General features: G+C 50.9%; 7 protein-coding genes and 1 non-coding gene across 8 annotated transcripts; 4 read left to right on the forward strand and 4 right to left on the reverse strand.

The window, feature by feature from the left end:
• Positions 1-2,365: 2,365 nt before the first annotated feature.
• Positions 2,366-2,437, reverse strand: BO88DRAFT_t244. Its single transcript has one exon. It is a non-coding gene; the product is annotated as a tRNA-Glu (tRNA).
• A 123-nt stretch (positions 2,438-2,560) lies between these two features.
• BO88DRAFT_408270 (SEC61-beta family protein) lies at positions 2,561-3,728 on the forward strand. Its single transcript, XM_025707665.1, has 3 exons — positions 2,561-2,740; positions 2,880-3,225; positions 3,286-3,728. Exons 1-3 carry the CDS (start codon positions 2,738-2,740, stop codon positions 3,318-3,320), a joined length of 384 nt encoding a protein of 127 aa, XP_025558413.1. The 5' UTR covers positions 2,561-2,737; the 3' UTR covers positions 3,321-3,728.
• Positions 3,664-4,892, reverse strand: BO88DRAFT_157853 (HIT family protein). The gene has a single exon (XM_025701574.1). It carries the CDS (start codon positions 4,715-4,717, stop codon positions 3,782-3,784), a length of 936 nt encoding a protein of 311 aa, XP_025558414.1. The 5' UTR covers positions 4,718-4,892; the 3' UTR covers positions 3,664-3,781.
• Positions 4,893-6,139: 1,247 nt separating this feature from the next.
• BO88DRAFT_350536 (sodium:solute symporter family protein) lies at positions 6,140-8,419 on the forward strand (the record flags this gene model as incomplete). Its single annotated transcript, XM_025703502.1, has 6 exons — positions 6,140-6,261; positions 6,335-6,416; positions 6,453-6,507; positions 6,560-7,076; positions 7,129-7,782; positions 7,843-8,419. The coding sequence occupies 6 exons, from the start codon at positions 6,140-6,142 to the stop codon at positions 8,417-8,419; spliced, it is 2,007 nt and encodes a 668-aa protein (XP_025558415.1).
• A 104-nt stretch (positions 8,420-8,523) lies between these two features.
• On the reverse strand, positions 8,524-9,788 carry BO88DRAFT_408273 (rhodopsin family protein). The gene is made up of 7 exons (XM_025707666.1): positions 9,632-9,788; positions 9,457-9,510; positions 9,310-9,343; positions 9,204-9,228; positions 9,112-9,144; positions 9,005-9,045; positions 8,524-8,936 (listed from the first exon to the last, which is right to left on the reverse strand). The coding sequence occupies exons 1-7, from the start codon at positions 9,660-9,662 to the stop codon at positions 8,744-8,746; spliced, it is 411 nt and encodes a 136-aa protein (XP_025558416.1). The 5' UTR covers positions 9,663-9,788; the 3' UTR covers positions 8,524-8,743.
• Positions 9,789-10,213: 425 nt separating this feature from the next.
• BO88DRAFT_408274 (dynein light chain DYN2) lies at positions 10,214-10,946 on the reverse strand. The gene is made up of 7 exons (XM_025707667.1): positions 10,838-10,946; positions 10,764-10,786; positions 10,680-10,713; positions 10,592-10,626; positions 10,520-10,546; positions 10,398-10,467; positions 10,214-10,350 (listed from the first exon to the last, which is right to left on the reverse strand). Exons 1-7 carry the CDS (start codon positions 10,866-10,868, stop codon positions 10,286-10,288), a joined length of 285 nt encoding a protein of 94 aa, XP_025558417.1. The 5' UTR covers positions 10,869-10,946; the 3' UTR covers positions 10,214-10,285.
• A 308-nt stretch (positions 10,947-11,254) lies between these two features.
• On the forward strand, positions 11,255-14,298 carry mrd1 (RNA-binding ribosome biosynthesis protein MRD1). The gene is made up of 4 exons (XM_025707668.1): positions 11,255-11,384; positions 11,449-12,238; positions 12,450-12,722; positions 12,773-14,298. Exons 2-4 carry the CDS (start codon positions 11,618-11,620, stop codon positions 13,988-13,990), a joined length of 2,112 nt encoding a protein of 703 aa, XP_025558418.1. The 5' UTR covers positions 11,255-11,384; positions 11,449-11,617; the 3' UTR covers positions 13,991-14,298.
• A 685-nt stretch (positions 14,299-14,983) lies between these two features.
• Positions 14,984-17,456, forward strand: abaA (transcription factor AbaA; the record flags this gene model as incomplete). The annotated part of the gene is made up of 3 exons (XM_025703497.1): positions 14,984-15,422; positions 15,477-15,653; positions 15,709-17,456. The coding sequence occupies 3 exons, from the start codon at positions 14,984-14,986 to the stop codon at positions 17,454-17,456; spliced, it is 2,364 nt and encodes a 787-aa protein (XP_025558419.1).
• Between the last annotated feature and the right edge of the window lie 2 nt (positions 17,457-17,458).

The following is a 17,458-nucleotide window of genomic DNA, read 5'->3' on the forward strand; positions in this document are numbered from 1 at the left end:
TTTGTTGTTATTCGTTATTCCGCGGGTCTCAGAACTGGATCCCGTGCCTGGGCTAAACTCGACAGAGAAAGGAACTAGACTCGATTGTCTCCTGAATTCGTCGCGTCGCAGTGGGTCGGACCCATGGACCGGCTGCCTTTTGAAACTGGGTTCCCCGATTACGATATTATTAACCCTCTAGTAAAATGCCGCGCGTTACCTCTAATTCTCAAGCCCTATTATTACTTGACTATCGTAGCTCCAGAATTCTGTGTGCACTTACTCGCATCTTGCCCCAAAGGGGCGGCGCATCCGAGCTATACACACAGTCCATCGTAATTAACTATCGCGCTGCTTGCCGAGATACCGACAGAACAGTTATTTCCAATTTGTTGGGGCATTCGAAGACCGCATTTATTTGGGGAGACTTTCCTGCCCAATCATTGAATTATCTTGATGCTTCGAATTATCAGATCTTGCCACATATTAAATGTACTATCAGCAGAGTGCAGCAGTTCTATACACCATAGCAATGGATGTGGGGGATTGTCAAAGTTCACAAGTGGCGGAAGAGCTGCAAACCAACGGCTCGCATGAAAGTATAAAATAGGCAAGCATTGGAAATCGGGGGCGGCAGGAGATCCATATCTATAAGAAGGAAGGCACGTAGAATGCGATCTACATGAGAATATTATCCACGATCATTTCATGTCGGTACACATGCCCACTGTGGGATTTTTTTGAGCAAGATTCAAGATGAAAAAATCACCATATCTGAGTCGTTGTACACCATACAAGCCAAAAAGATCCCGCTTCCAAAAGATCTAGGACAAGGATGTCTTAGGCAACCATTCCACCATTTACTAGTTGTCTACCACAGTCAACAGTGTGCAGACTAGATAAACACTGCACTGAACTACCTCCCCATCGAGACTAGCGCGCGTCAGACGGCTTCCCTTTGCCCCGGAGATGGAACGGGGCCAGAATTGGGGCCAAAAATTGTGGTGGCCGGCTCAGATCAGACCAGATCCGTGGCTCAGCTTCCTGAAACCTAGTACAATGTGCGGTGTCACTCGTGTGTGCATGGCAGCCTCTGCAGGGTCAGCAATGCATATTTCAGTCATGTAAGAGAAAGAGGGATAAATGCATCTCTGCCTTGCTTCTGCATGAACCATGAACCATCTGGAAGAGATCCAGGTCGACAGAATTTGCCTTAGGCAGACGCATAACGACATTTAAGCCTCTTCTCACGCCCGGGTTACGTACCCATCTAACCTTATTGTCGGAGTCGACGCCGAACCGACGAATTAGCTAGACTTGATAACGTGTATACACAACAAATAGCAGATACGAAGCAAAGATACTCCGTCTATCTGGGAATTTCATTGATTCCCGGTGACTCCGGTCTCACCATAGATGCAAGCACAAGCACCAATGCAGTTCTCAAACCAAGGTGCTGAAAGCCACAGGTCTGTGAGCCCATCAAATCTTCTAAGTTAGTGGCGTGTGGCTATTTTAGTGTGCATTTCGCTTCCCCTTGCTGTTTGCTCCAAGTGCCATTCGACGTGCTTAGTGCGCCCCGGTGAAACAACGGCATTGTGGAAAGCACCCAAGATTTTCCGCTGTCACAGATTGGGGCAGTATTGCTATGGCGACACAGGTCTGAAAGTCCGAGTCTTGTCTGCGCTTCACAACTTGTACACTCTAGCCGGGTGAGCGAAAAATCCGTTCTAATTGGTCGTCATGTCAGGAGAACTCTTCCAACGGCTGTCGCGTCTATGTGGCTGCCTGCCAGCGGTTCTGGAATGGCATCCATGGGCCGGATCTCTGCCGGTTCAACTTAAGAGTGATCCTTCCACGTGAGTGGCGGGTAGACAAACGAGTCTGCTCCGCAAGAATGGATAATTCAACCGCGCGAGACTGAACTGCTCCACAGTGTTTTCAGGGACACGCATAGGGCTCGTGGTTTTGCCCCTTTCAGCCGTAGACTAGGCTATCCGTCCCTAAAGCATCACTTTGTCGGAGCTGACCTGCCTGATTGTGGAGTGGAGTCAAGATCGGATCCAAGGTTCTGGTCTTCGGGCGCACAATATATCTAGCAGTTTACAAACTTAGGACCTTGGATCGTCACAACCTAGCAGCTTCAAGGTCTAGAATTTGCAGTGGAGAGTGATAGAATGAAGGAAAACCATAGGCCATTGGCTCAGAGCCTTGCTTCGTAGTCGATCAAGACACATAGTAGTATGGAAGTCAAAGAAGAACTACTGATGCCACAGACTAGCTTAGCTATCAGTAAAAATTATATTATGTGCAGAGAGATATCCATGACACATGAGAAGATCAAACGGGAAGAAAGGAAGGTAAAAGAAAAAGAGTAAAAAGAGAACTCCGATGCGGGGAATCGAACCCCGAGCTGCCGTGTGAAAGACGGCGATGTTAGCCGTTACACCACATCGGACTTGTTGTGAAAGAAGCACCCGACTTATGTTATATAAGCTACTTTCTTCTGGTATAGCTCTTGGCATTACCGTAAATGACGGTACCTTCCGCCAGCTGGAAATCGTGAGCGTGGCCTCTTTCTGGCATCTCGCGACCTCACCTCCCGGACCTCCTACCAGTATCTCCTCCTCTTCTACTTCTCAGCCGACTCCTTCCCTCTTCATCGGCCAATTGCTTCCGTGCTTCTTGTTGTCATTATTGTTTAATTCAGCTTCACTTTCTTTGATTCTTATCTCCTTGAATCTCCATATTCTTCAAAATGGTGAGCACACTTGTCCTGCCGATCCTCTTGGTGGCTATCGTTGTCTCCCAAGCGAACTGGACCAGACCATCGACGAATTGTGACAACTTCAGTCAATTAAATTAAGAGCAACCTCATCTAACATCTCTATTCTCTTCAGGCCTCTCCCCGTGCTGCTTCCCCCATGACCTCCGGTGCTGAGTCCGGTCCCGACTCCAAGTCTGCTGGCGCTGGCACCGGCGCCTCTGCTGTCTCCTCCGTCAACCGCCCTTCCTCTCCCACTCCTCCTGGTGGTCCCCGGGCTGCTCTGCGTCGTCGCGCGGCCGCTGACCACAAGGAGTCCCTCCGCAATGCCAGACCCAGCTCGACTCGCGCCGCCGGTGCTGGTGGCTCCTCCGGCACGATGCTCAAGCTCTACACTGACGAGAGCCCCGGTCTGAGGGTCGACCCCGTCGTTGTCCTGGTTCTCAGTCTGGGCTTCATCTTCTCCGTCGTTGGTCTCCACGGTAAGTGTTTTCCCTGAGCAGTTTTGGGATGATTTAACGACCTCTAACGCGCATATCCAGTCATTGCCAAGATCACCCGCAAGTTCTCCGCATAAGCCGCTGAAATGCGACTTGTACTCTCGCCTTGTTGCTGTCTCCTGATTCTATAATACGTGATATGTCTGGCTCGTGTCGAATGATTCGGGGTCGCGCGCGAGATCAGCAGCGCGAGGATCAAGCGAGGCCAGCGAATCCATCATCCAACCTTTTGCCCTTCGATACATATACCCCTGGTGTCCCTTGCCTCTTTCTTGTGTGTGCTGGTAGTGGGGAAGGCACATGCCGATCTTGTGCTTCTACAATTGGTCCAAATCTATCTGCAGTATAGGACGGAACAATCATCGCTATAAAGTTATGCCGTGCACTTGTGCCCATCAACAATTAATGGAGAGCCTAGTTCCGTGAAGAAATACGTTTTGTGTGTAATATAGTGCTTGTCAATGAGAAACGAGACTCGTCGAAGCGAAGCCTGTCCCAATCTTTACTTCATAATCCCCACAACCACACTCCATATCCCTCACACTCCCCGCGCAGCAATCACCCCCCGAATCTCCCCAGCCCTCCTCACCAACTCCTCCACATCCTCCACCCCTACCTCCGGCCCAGGCAAAGAACTCACATACCCAGGATACACCTCCTGAAACATCTCCCTCTCCCCACCCCTCTCATCCTCCTCTCCCTCATTCCCCTCCCCATAAACCGGAACCAGCTTAACATGCGCATAATCCACCTCCAACCCCTCAAACACCATCCCACACCTCCCCACCCCCAACGCCTCCATCAACACCCGTCCAACCGTCCACGCCGCCCCCACCAACTCCTTATATTCCTCCTCTCCGAGCGCAAATATATCACTCCCCAAATGCCTCCGCGGCACTAGCACCGTGAACCCGGGGGTGTTCGGGTATGGCGTGAGGAACGCCACGTGCGACTCATCCTCCCAGATACGCCATTGGGGGTGCTCCGTGCCGCGGATTATGTTCGCGAAGAGGTTGGTGTCTGTGGATGGGCCGTGGAAGGTGTAGTTTGGGGTGGAGAGGGTGTGGGTTGTGATGGTGTTGGCTAGTTGGGTTAGTTGGGCCGAGGGCATGCGCGGCCCGGATTTGGATGTTATGTAGTTGGGTTGGGAGGTGGTGGTTTGGGGGTCGTGGAAGGTCGATTCGGGACTTAGTATGGGCGTCCAGGTGTTTGGTGAGGGGAGGCCGTGGAGCGGGAGGAGGGAGATGGTCTTGCTGCCGGAGGTTATTAGGGCGATGCGGGGAGTGTGGTAGGTTTGTTTTAGGATGGGGGTTAGGGTGCGTAGGGTGAGGAGGGTGGAGATGAAGGTGGGTTTTGGGAGGAGGAAGAGGGTGCTGGTGGTGCTGGTTAGGGTTGCGAGGGTGTGGTCTGGGGTTGTTGGTGTGTGGGAGAGGGTGATGGTTAGGTCGTTGGTGCGGTGGATTTCGGTGGTCATGGTGTTTTTGGTGTTGTGGTGTTGGTAGATGGTTGGGTTCTGGGTGTGGTGGACTGGGGATGTTTATGAGATGGTCCCTTAATAGTGGTTATTACTAGTAACCACTTAGTGCTGATGTTATAGTTGCTTGGTGAGTCATGCGAGGCTTACTAGCAGTGACTAGACTCATTGTATACTATAGTGATGGGCAAATGGTGCTAGTATTCAGATCATGACAGTGGTGCTGTGTCAGTCTAAGAGGGTTAGTAGGAAACTCAGTACTAGATCGTCACGGTGTATATATACTTGGTGCGGGTCTAGATCTCTGATTATGCTGGGGTAGGTTAATGGCATATTATATCATAGGCACTTCAATCGTGAATTGTCATCACATTCCGGATTTTATAAGTACTCGGTATTAGTATCGAAATGTACAAGCGATGTATATTTTGTGCATACACCCCTTTCAAATAGACTCTGATCCAATGGCATGAAATAATATATATTGTAACTTAATCCACATACCAAGATCTCAACAGCCTAGGGTGAAGTACACGTGGGTGACATATCCACAAGCAAGGCCTGCCCTACGCACAGTTCTGAGATCTGGCATACATCAGATAAAAGCAAGATCAGTTGTTCTTACTCAGACACCCACCAATTACAGGAATCGAAGAATGATGGAAATTCCCCGGCTTCCAAGGTCAAGAGCAGTGGGGAAGACCCCCAAAGCATTAGTGGCAGGATCGAGTAAGTAAACTAAGTAATTGATAGAGCGCTATCATCAAGGCTGCACCCTATAAAGCCATAAACTCTTGGCAAAGAGAAACGCTGCACCAACACACCAATCCATGACTTCGCTGACATCCTTATCTGATAGTCTACGGTTTCTTATCATCGTCCGCTCCCAACTCGGACCAATGGGCGTCATTGCGCTGACCTCCGCTGATAAGAAGCATTTCCGCCTCGCCAATAAGCTGCCCGGAGCCGATACGTTGATAACCCACTTGGGGTTCGGCTGTTGATTTTGTTGCAAAGAAAGTGGAGAGGGCATGGGATAATCCATGTGTATGCTTAGGGAACTGTGGAACGATGACACTGACTAGATTACTCGGTACTAAACTCACCTAGAGCTAGTCCACTGCCATTGAGGTTACACCCCCATCTGATGAAAGCACATTACGAAACGGCCGCCAGGAGTTGCTCTTATCAGCCATTCGCTTCCCCAGGCCTGACGCCTCGGATCCAATGATATTGGACTGGTAGTGTGTCATTCAATATGAGTTTACCGCCGATCACCAGCGTGTCTGCGAGGTCGGAGATTTCTCAAGGGTCCCGTGCCTTATATGTTCTTGCCTCTGCCGCCATGCTGAGGGCCTTGTCTCCTTCAGTCATTGTCCAGCCATAGCAAGGCATCGTTTAGCGTGTTCAAACACTGCCAACATGTCTTCAGACACAGTCACATTCACAGCGCCTCTCTCGCAGGGGTTTGGCTATGGAATCATTATTGGTCTAGGGTTTGCCTTTGCCCTGCTTATGATTTTCATCACCTGGGCTTTGAAGCGGTATGTAGTCTAGTCCCTTTACAAACTTGGTTTTTCTTCAAGCATTGGATCGCGAGACTAACGGGTCACATAGATACCAGAATGAAGTGCAGACATCGGAAATGTTCTCAACGGCCGGAAGATCAGTCAAGTCGGGCTTGGTTGCTGCGGCAGTCGTCAGTAGTTGGACATGGGCTGCAACTCTTCTTCAGTCGACCACCGTGGCCTACGAATATGGCATCTCGGGTCCTTTCTTCTACGCATCAGGTATTTACAGCCAGCAACAACACGGTCAATACATTCTGATTCGGTGATACAGGTGCTACGGTCCAGATCATCTTGTTCGCTACCCTGGCCATTGAGCTCAAACGGAGGGCTCCAAATGCGCATACCTTCCTCGAAGCTCTGCGTGCTCGATATGGAACCGTCGTGCATGTTGTTTTCATCGTCTTCTGCCTGATGACCAACATTCTCGTTACCGCCATGCTGCTGACTGGTGGTTCTGCCGTCTTGACGTCTCTCACGGGGGTTAATACAGTTGCTGCCTGTTTCCTCCTGCCGATTGGTGTCGTGCTCTATACCCTATTCGGTGGTATCAAGGCGACGTTCATCACGGACTACATGCACACCGTCGTGATCATTGTCGTCATCTTCATCTTCGCATTCTCTGCCTATGCGACTAGCGACAAGCTTGGATCTCCCGGAGCCGTCTATGATGCACTAGTAGCAGCATCAAAGCTTCACCCAGTTGACGGTAATGCTGAGGGAAGCTATCTGACCATGAGGTCAAAGGAGGGTGGCATCTTCTGGATTATCAACCTGGTCGGCAACTTTGGGTACGTTAGCCACCACTTTCCCGCATCAATCGCTTGCTAACGAATCCAACAGCACCGTCTTCCTCGACAACGGCTACTACAACAAAGCCATTGCCGCGAGCCCCGTGCACGCTTTCCCTGGATATGTCATTGGTGGTCTTTGCTGGTTCGCGATTCCCTGGCTGTGCGCCAGCACTTTGGGTATGACTGCTCTCTCCTTGGAGGGCACTCAACGCTTGAGCTCCGACGACGTCACAGCCGGTCTCGTACTGCCCTTTGCTGCCGTCAAGCTTCTCGGCTACAGCGGCGCAGTTTGCACGACAATCATGATCTTCATGGCAGTCACTTCTGCTTTCTCCGCCCAGTTGATTGCCGTTTCATCCATTTTCACCTACGATATCTACCAGGCCTACATCGACCCATCTGCCAAGGGCAAGCGTCTCGTCTGGGTCTCGCACATGACCTGTGTGTTCTGGGCCATCGCCATGGCCGGCTTCTCCACCGGTCTCTACTACGCTGGTATTGGAATGGGTTATCTCTACCTGTTGATGGGCGTGATCATCTCCTCTGCAGTCTTCCCCGGCGCCATGTCCCTCATCTGGAAGCACCAGAACTGGATCGCAGCAGCCGCCTCGCCGCCCCTCGGTCTCGCCGTCTCCCTTATCGCTTGGCTCGTGACAACCAAGAAACAATACGGCATCCTGACAGTCACTACGACAGGCGCAAAGTGAGTCCACCCCAACATTTTGTCTCTCCAAACAACCAACTAACAAAATTCCCGCACCAGCTACCCAATGCTCGCCGGCAACGTCGCCGCCCTCCTCAGTCCCGTCGTCTTCTCCCCGATCCTCACCCTCATCTTCGGCTCTCAAAACTACGACTACGGCACCATGCGCGCCATCCGCCGCGTCGACGACGCCGACGTCGCCGCCGCGGCGCACATCGACATCGAACTCATCCCTGGCGAAATCAATACCCAGTCCGCCGCCCAGGAGGAGGAAGAAACGCGCAAACTCAACCGCGCTGCTCTTTACTCCCGCACATTGACCATCTTCATGGTCCTCTGCTTCCTTATTCTCTGGCCCATCCCTATGTACGGCAGCTCGTATGTCTTCAGCAAGAAGTTCTTTACCGGTTGGGTCGTTGTCGGCCTGATTTGGCTGTTCTGTACCACTTTTGGCGTGGTTATTTTCCCGCTATATGAGGGTCGGGAAAGTATCGTGAGGACGGTGAGGATGATGGCGTTGGATATTACGGGGAAGAGGGGAAGAAGAAAGGGGATGATTGTGGGGGAGATGACGAGTGGGGATGTTTCCGGGGTGCAGACGCCTGTGATGGAGAAGAAGGAGGTTTTGGAGAAGTAAATTTTTCCCTTGATGAGATACGTGTTTGATGTCTGGATATGTTGGGTCTGGGATGGTTATGTTTTGCTTTCTTCATTGGTTGGATATATACCCCATTCGTTACTGTATAATGTTGAATTCAAATAGTATGATAATATGAGTTCACATACTATGCACCCTAATAAAGAGAATAGAATCCGATACAATACATGCTCGTTAGCTAGTAAGCTAACCACCAGACACAATGGCAACAAGCAAGCAAGCAAAAGGTATTCGATAAATACAGACAACAGACCATCAATCGATCATAATACATCATCAACGAAAAATCATTGGAGAGACTCATCATTTATACACATGATTCTGCTGCTCTGCCTGCTGCTGCGGCGCTACCACACCCCCGGACGCCTGTGGAGGTGGGCCTGATGCCTGCTGCGGAGGATAGAAAGGTGCACCGCCGCCATAGTACGCCTGTGGTAATTGGCCTGGTACGACACCCGGAGGTGGCCTCGTCTCTGGTGTGATATCAGGGCGGTCGCTGCGACTATGTATTAGTTTCTTTACTTTCCCTTCCCTTTTTACTGGTATATGTTGGGATGGAGTTACCGTAGATCCTGCGTAAAGCGGCATGTATAGCAGGTTACTTCCTATGATGACATTAGATATACCCCGAAATGCATATAGGTTAGGGGAAAAATGATATACCAACATACCTTATACTTATGTGTTGCGAGAGGGATGACAGGCTATATGGGGATATACGGTCAGTTTAGTCCGGCGTCATGCGGACGGGGGACATGATTACAATGAAGCAGACGGTGAACCACGGCCTAATTAAATCATCATACATTAGCATGGTTACAACTCCAAACATATCCTCAACCAAAGGTATTAGTGAAGTATAAGCTTACCATCTCGTCAAACAATGACCATTCCAATGTTGGCCTAGATTCAAAGGAAGAAGACGGGTCAGTCAATAATCGAGTAAATTATTGGTTGGGTCAGGAACCAGAGCTAAAATTAGCAGTCATGATTGTCAGGGTCCAGGGGACTCATACAGTTATAGCAGAATGCGCGGACATTCTCGTATCCTTCTAGCATGGAAGTAAACTCTGAATACCTTTGGTGTTAGTTTTGGCATCTTTTTTGTTGGTTGGGTGTGGTGGAATTCATCATAAGGGTCGTCGCCTCGGTCGGTGGAGTAGGAAGGAAGGGAGTAGATAAGTCACATACCATGTGTTCCGAAGGTGATGCAGATGGCCATGTTTACGGCTTTGGAGTGCTCTCAGGATGAACAAAGGATGGTTGGTTTATTCTAACTAAGAAGGTAATAAATGACAGGAATCGGGATCGCGTTGGATCATGTAATGCGACGTGTAGAGGGATAACATTGGCAGCAGCCCAAGTCAATGGGAAGGGGGAGGCAGCCATATAATAGACTGGTTGGGGCTGACGTGTGGCGCTGTGGCTTGGCGCGGGTTGGCACTTGGCGTTCCGCACTCGGCGGTGTCGTTGCGTTGCTGGGTGCGCTTTATATATATAGTAGTAGTCGTGGTTGGCAGTGTATCCTGCATGCTGGAAAGCCTACGTGTCTACGGTGCAGCGCTGCAGCAGTTTTGCGATTGGATCAACTTGTATTCACTAGTAGGATATTTTGAAATGATTAACAAAGAATTGGAATCAAGTAGCAGGTAGATGCGCGGAAGAATCACCGCCGCGTTGTGCCCTCTAGGCAAACCCCGCAGCATTTCGTTCGGGACCATATGGCTGCATTTCCTTCCAGCGCTTGCATGGGACCTTTCACTGCACGTTACTTCTGCTTGAATTATCCGAAAAAGGTTATAGACTTCGCTTGGGCGAATCAGACCGGTGTCTGCGGTCGTATGTTCATTGGGTCTTGAAAAGGAGAATGGCGCAGTGTCCGAGGTAGAAGTAGATGAAGTGTTTCGTCTCTGCTCGAAAGTTAGCTTACTCCTGATGCCCTGCCAACATCACTCACCATGCGTGACGAAGCTTCCAAAGTTCCTCCCGACGACACAGTGCCATGTCGCACCCTTGCGCGAATCAAACTGTGGATTGTGAGCAATGAGCTGTGGTTCGGATACAGTGCGAAGTGCTGACCTCTCGCTTAATGTATTGAGCAATGTCCTATCGTCGTTAGCAATGGCAACTAACAGAAAACGCCGAACCTACCTTCTCAATGTGGTACTTGTCCATTGCCTCAATTGCTATCCATCGTATTAGCTCTCCTTTCCCAGGTGACCCGTAGGGCTGACCATACCAACTTCAACAGCCTCCTGCTGCATATCCTCCGTCTGCCATGCTGTGAGCACAATTCTTATTTACCTCCAGCAATCCCTCTTACCATGTCGACGGACTTGATCTGCGCTGAACGGTCATGTTAGCCATCGCTTGACGATGCAGCGTTCGGGGACTTACCCTCGAGCTTATCCTTCTTTTCGCTAGCCATTTTGCTGGACGTCGATGAGGAATGTAGAAATAGGTGAAATGAGCAAGTGTTCAAGACACGGATCAACAACTATAAATTTAGTGTACAAAGATGTCCCACGAAGCCCAATGGAAGTATTGGGAATCAACATTGCCGGCTGCGCGCAATGGACGCCGCCCGGATCACGCACGGGCCAGGCCGCCCTCCTCACCGCCCTCGGCACTATAAGGAAGCAAAAAAAAACATTCCACCAAATTTTTTTCGAACTTTTTCTTTGGAACTATTTCCGTGGCACACATTGTCACAATCATGGAGAGCACCAGAGTATTTGTCTCTGGCCTTCCGCCAACCTTATCTGATGATCAATTGAGGAAGCACTTCGCTACTCGCTTCCAAGTCACAGACGCTCATGTATTGCCTAAGCGCAGGATTGGCTTCGTGGGCTTCAAGAGCCATGAGGTGGCCCAGCAGGCTGTGTCTTACTTCAATAAGACTTACATGAAGATGTCGAAAATCTCAGTAGACATTGCTAAGCCGGTATGTGCTCTACTCCCTAACCCCACTTGCTTTGTTTCTTTTGTTTTCCCCGCTGACAGTCAAGGTGGTCTTGTGACTGACCAGTAATCTTGTAGATCGATGCCGAACCCACTCGCAAAGCTGGAAAACATGATAAGATCTCTGCAGGAGATGCCGCAGATACTTCCCTCAAGCGTAAACGGGATGGCGAAAACGCCCCGCAAGACGCTCGCTTGCAAGAGTATCTCTCCGTAATGCAACATTCGTCTAAGACCAAGACATGGGCAAATGATGATGTGCCCAAGCCGCCGGAGATTGACTCACCTGCAGAACAGCCCGCTGAAGTAGAGGAGCAACCTCAGGAGCTTACCTATGCACAAAGGAAGAAGGCGAAGCTTGGCGATGACCATGATCGCTCTCAAGAGATGCACACAGCTGATCGCGAAGCTCATGGATCACCCGAACCCATGGTGGTAGACCATAGTGGGGAAGGCAACGCCGAGGCACCGGCAGAGCAGGATGATACTGTTGCCGAGACAGAGGCGCCGGCTGTTTCGGATGCGGACTGGCTCCGATCCAAGACAAGTCGCCTTCTGGGTCTGCTTGATGAGGAAGAGCAAGCGGATTTCGACGCTGCTGCGCAGCATAAGGAGTCTGCAGCTCCAGAAGAAGCAGAGGATCCAGCTGCTGACTCTAGGGATGCCCAGATTGTCGCTCCCGCCGCGACTGAAGCCAAGACGGTTCAGGAGCCGCAGGTCGACACGAACATCGAGAGCATTCGTCTATCTGCACGTCTGTTCGTGCGAAACCTTGCTTACGACACCTCAGAATCAGATCTCGAACCGCTATTTTCTCCTTTTGGACGAATTGAAGAGGTTAGTAAATCCATGAGTTTGAATTTTTGCCATCCACGACCCCTACCCAGCTCAATGATGATCGTCCTGATAGGGACATCAGATGCAAAGCACATGATGTTACCAGGAAAGAGTGTTTTAGTAGATGCCTCTTGTTATCTGATGAGCTACACACCTTGATATTGCTGCTTGATTCATTCATTAGTTATTTGAATTATGCTAATGTACCTAGATCCATGTGGCTTTCGATACCAGGGTTAATACCAGCAAGGGGTTTGCCTACATTCAGTACCTTGACGCAGATGCGGCCGTAGAGGCCTACAAGAATCTCGACGGAAAGCACTTCCAAGGTCGCTTGATGCATATTTTGCCAGCAGCTGCGAAGAAGACTTACAAAATTGATGATGCTGAGCTGGCGAAACTGCCTTTAAAAAAGCAAAAGCAAATCAAAAAGAAGATGGATGCTTCGTCTTCTACGTTTAGCTGGAACTCTCTTTACATGAACGTGAGTAGCTCGCACAATAGCCGCCAGTACCATACGCTAATATATTGCAGACCGATGCCGTTATGTCATCAGTAGCTGAGCGACTTGGTGTTTCCAAAGCAGATCTCTTGGACCCTACTTCATCTGACGCTGCTGTGAAGCAGGCTCACGCTGAAACTCACGTAATTCAAGAAACGAAAGCTTACTTCTCAGCCAATGGGGTTAATATTGAAGCCTTCAAGCAGCGGGAGCGTGGAAACACTGCTATCCTTGTAAAGAACTTTTCGTACGGCGTCAAGACTGATGAGCTCAGGAAAATGTTCGAACCATTCGGGCAAATAACGAGATTACTCATGCCCCCTAGTGGAACGATAGCTATCGTTGAGTTTTCGAGACCAGATGAGGCCCAGAAAGCTTTCAAGGGACTTGCCTACCGGAAACTCGGAGACTCTATCCTCTTCCTGGAGAAGGCTCCCAAGGATCTGTTTGATGCTGCAGCCGTGCCACAGAAGGCAACCATAGAGACTAAGGCCGTCTCTCAAGGCTTCTCCACTGCTGACACTTTCGCGGCAGATGAGGTTGATGACCTTACGCCCACTACAACCCTCTTCGTAAAGAACCTCAACTTTGCTACTACGACCCAGAGTTTTGTGGACTTATTCCGGCCACTGGATGGCTTTGTGTCTGCTAAGATCAAGACTAAGCCCGACCCTAAGCATCCCGGACAGACGCTCAGCATGGGTTTCGGTTTCGTGGAGTTCAGGTCGAAAGCTCAGGCCCAATCTGCGCTTGCCGCCATGAATGGCTACAAGCTTGATCAGCATGAACTGGTAGTTAGGGTGTCTCACCGTGGAATGGATGCGGCTGAAGAGCGGAGGCGTGAAGATACCGCGAAGAAGGTTGCGGCCAGAAGGACGAAGATCATCATTAAGAACTTGCCGTTCCAGGCCACCAAGAAGGACGTTCGGTCACTCTTTGGAGCCTATGGGCAACTGCGCTCTGTGCGGGTTCCTAAGAAGTTTGACAGATCGGCTCGCGGTTTCGGTTTTGCGGATTTTGTAAGCGCTCGCGAAGCGGAAAACGCTATGGACGCGTTGAAGAATACCCATCTTCTGGGCAGAAAGCTGGTCCTGGAGTTTGCAAACGAGGAGGCGATCGATGCCGAGGAAGAAATCAAGCAGATCGAAAAGAAAGTAGGGGAACAGATGGACAGGGTCAAGCTACAAAAGCTTGCCGGGCCTGGGCGCAAGAAGTTCACTGTAGGGGCCCAGGACGGCGAAGAGGACTAAGTCCCTGCTCTTTCTCCCTGTTAGTAGGGACAGACAATAGCAATGGTACGATTTTGATGTTTATATCCCTTGCGTCTCGGACACTGAGCATGGACTGCGGACGCAGGTTAAACACGTTCCTGCGGCTGTCAACACGTACATACGCGCGCGTCCTGCAGAGTTGCCCGTCCGCTCGTGCAGTGAAGTCTTTCATCCGAGTCTATTCCTGTCATCCCATCCCGGGTTCCTTTATCCTCGCCGATTCAAGGCTTCTTACCCTTAACTCCTTATACACCTAGTTGCTCGAAACCCTGGATATCCAAGTGAAGACTAGTTGGTCCTGGGATTGTCCAGATTGTCCTGGCCATACATTCCAATATGATCTACGTAACCACCTCTTACATTCCACTCCCGTGGCACTGGACGATGTCGTTGGCCACTCCTCATTCCACAGAATGGCCATTGCCACGGACTTGGACGTCTAGCTGCTCCAAAACGTATCTCAAATTAGCAGTCACTGCTTGTCTCGTGCACTAAAACCTCCGAGGAGCAGCTCACTGGTTCGTGCTCAGGGAGCATCCCTTGCATGGGTCTTCCGCTTGTTCCCATCGTGCAGTTCCTTTCCTCCTGATTTGCTCGGACACAGGATCTTCCTTCGTTCATAGCTCGACCTGGACGCGTGAAGCTTGGGAGGAGATTCCTTTCCCCGCCTTGAACAGTTGACATAGCCCTTGGAGGGGTGGTGTATCAACGAGCAGCGTGATTCAGCTATGCCACTAGGCCTCCCTCTCCAGGGAGAGTAGTGGTTTCCTATAAACACCATGCTCTTCGCTCCCACATTCTCTCTCCCAATTCTTACATTCTCTCCAAGCATCTACGTTCTTGATCGCTGGTTTGTGACTACTGGGTTCTTTGGTACGGCGGTAGTAGGCATTTTGCTATCCTCCATCACCCTCCTCTTTGGCATTCTCTGTCATTCTTTCCCAGAGTCAATCCTCTCCGGTGGTCCGCTCGATGGCGCACTGGCAAACGGGGTGTATTGTGCCTCAACACCAGTCAGCTCTTGAGAGCATCGGTGCCCATACGGACAGGGCCCTGCAGAACACCTCTGGGAACGTCCAGACATACTCTGACAACCTAGCCGACAGCAGCACTGTTGGTCGTGACGACCAGCTGCAGCAACTTGCCTTCAAGTATCCTCAACCCCCAGTTCCAACACATCCAGTGCCCACTGTTCCCACCACCCTTCAGCCCCCTCAGAACCTCCGGCTCCAGAGCAAGAAGCTCCGGCGCCTGCATTCATTTGGGCCCAGCCTAATCGGTCCTCGTAGCAGGCCCAGAAGCTATCTCAGGTCCAGCAAGTATCTGGAGTACAGGTCCCGTCCACGTCGAGACACTGGCAAAGATGGGGAACCGGTATGGTCGGACGAGCTTGAAGACGCGTTTCAACAAGGTGAGAAAAACAATATATTAGCTGCACGACATATGAATACTAATGTTGTGATAGCTCTCGAGGCGAATCCGCCAATGGGCAGACGGAAATGGTCCGAGCGAGGAAAGTCATATGGTCGAAATGAGCTCATTGCTGAGTTCATCTACAAGAAAACTGGTAAACGAAGAACTCGAAAGCAAGTCTCCAGCCACCTCCAAGTCCTCGACTCGTTCCTCAAAGGAGACCCCGATTGTAAGTGGCAAAGCCAAGTATACCAAAGTCGGACCGAGCTAATATAAGTGACTAGGGGAGCGACTCGTACGAGAAGAGGCGAACGTCCGCTCGAACAACCAACATCCGCCCGCTGGTCCAAGATGGGGGCCTGCCATGGATCCTCCCTTGTCAAGTCATTATGGCACTCACCTCCACCCCACCTATCATGACCCTATGAGACAGGCCTATGGAGAGCTGCCGCCTACCCCGTTTTCCATGAACGCTAGCTGGCCCGAGAGCAACTTCAGTACTATCCAAGGCCTCGGGTTCGGTATGTGGGTAAACGAGCCAGACAAGAACGATCGTATTGAGGACGCAAGCCATATCTACAGTCGCCTTCAAGACGACCAGCGGCATCCGGTAGCACCGATCTCTTTGAATGAGATCAGGAACTGGCAAACATCCTTTCCTTACCTCAATTCGCTGATGGCGAATTCCAATGGGTCGTTGGACTGTGACATTATTCTAATCGAATCCAACCTGAAGTTGATGGATGACTTCCCGGCTGCTCGCTCTAAACTCGGCATTCACCTGGAATTAGATTTTGCCCAGGCTAGTGCGGCTGGAGTTCCGATTCTCAGTGAGATGGAGAATTGGTCCTCCAAGATTTACATGTATGAAAATGGCCAAGAGATCTATCAAGGGCGTCAAGAAGTTGCGAGGCCGACGCACACCGCGACGCACACCAAGGTGAAGCCTCACTTTGAATCCAAATGGTGGGCGAACCGCTTCACCAAGCTCACGCAAGATCAAAAGCTGGCCGAGGATGCTGGACACCATGGCCACGAGCAAGCTCGGGAGTTCCTCCGCCACCTGACCGTAGTTCAGGAGATTCGGGCTATGACACCCTACAGCTCACGAAGAATGTCCAACCCCTACTCTGGACATGCCGTGAGTGAGAAGAAGAGGGTGGCAATCATTCTCTGGAAATTCCGACAGACGCTGCCCCGCGATGTAGTTGGCACCACAACATGGCGCAGAGTGGTTTCTTCGGATCGAATCCCTCACGCAAGCCCCAAAGCAGCGACGGGCATCGATCTCCCTCCTCCGATGTCGCTAGCTGACTCGATACTCTTGAACCGGCCGGGCCCTAACGTTTACCATCAACCCCAACCGCACGAGCTCCTTCACAACAATGGAGTTTCTCAAAACCCTTGGCCTCTGTATTCTACAGGCCAGGAGAGCGTTGCACAAATGTTCAACGCACCTTTTGATTTCATGAGTCCCCTTCCCAAGCAAGAAGACCGCCTTAACGATAAGATTGCTGTGACCTTGGGTCTGGATGGCTTCCCAAGCCTCCAATCACATGATATTAGCCAGCCAACCAGCCTCAACGGGCCCAACAGTGGCACAAGCATTCTTAGCATGCCAGAAGTGCCTTTGTCGCATTCCTCCCATGGTCCATACAGCCTTGAGCATGACAACCACTATGTCCACAGCCAACCACTTGGGGTCAATGTGCACGACAACAACGCCCTGCTGAACGGCATGCTGGTGACGAGCGCACAGTCTATGGACGATATGAACAACAGCCAGGCATCCTGGATGCCACCAACCACTGCAATGTCCGGGGACATCCCCGGCAGCCACTATCCGCACATTGGCTTCCCGTCATCCGAGCACCACGTTGCGGTGCCCCGTGAGCCAAATCCAAGCCACAGCTATGATTTTATGCCCGAGGAGCTCGATAAGTGGCCGAGCAGCCTGCCGACCGATATGAATGGAGGAGCGCATGAGCACGCGCACTCTTACACCGCGAGTAATACAGTACAGGCCGTTTAATG

This window comes from Aspergillus vadensis (assembly GCF_003184925.1).
Source record: "Aspergillus vadensis CBS 113365 unplaced genomic scaffold BO88scaffold_29, whole genome shotgun sequence".
Taxonomy (NCBI): Eukaryota; Fungi; Ascomycota; class Eurotiomycetes; order Eurotiales; family Aspergillaceae; genus Aspergillus; species Aspergillus vadensis.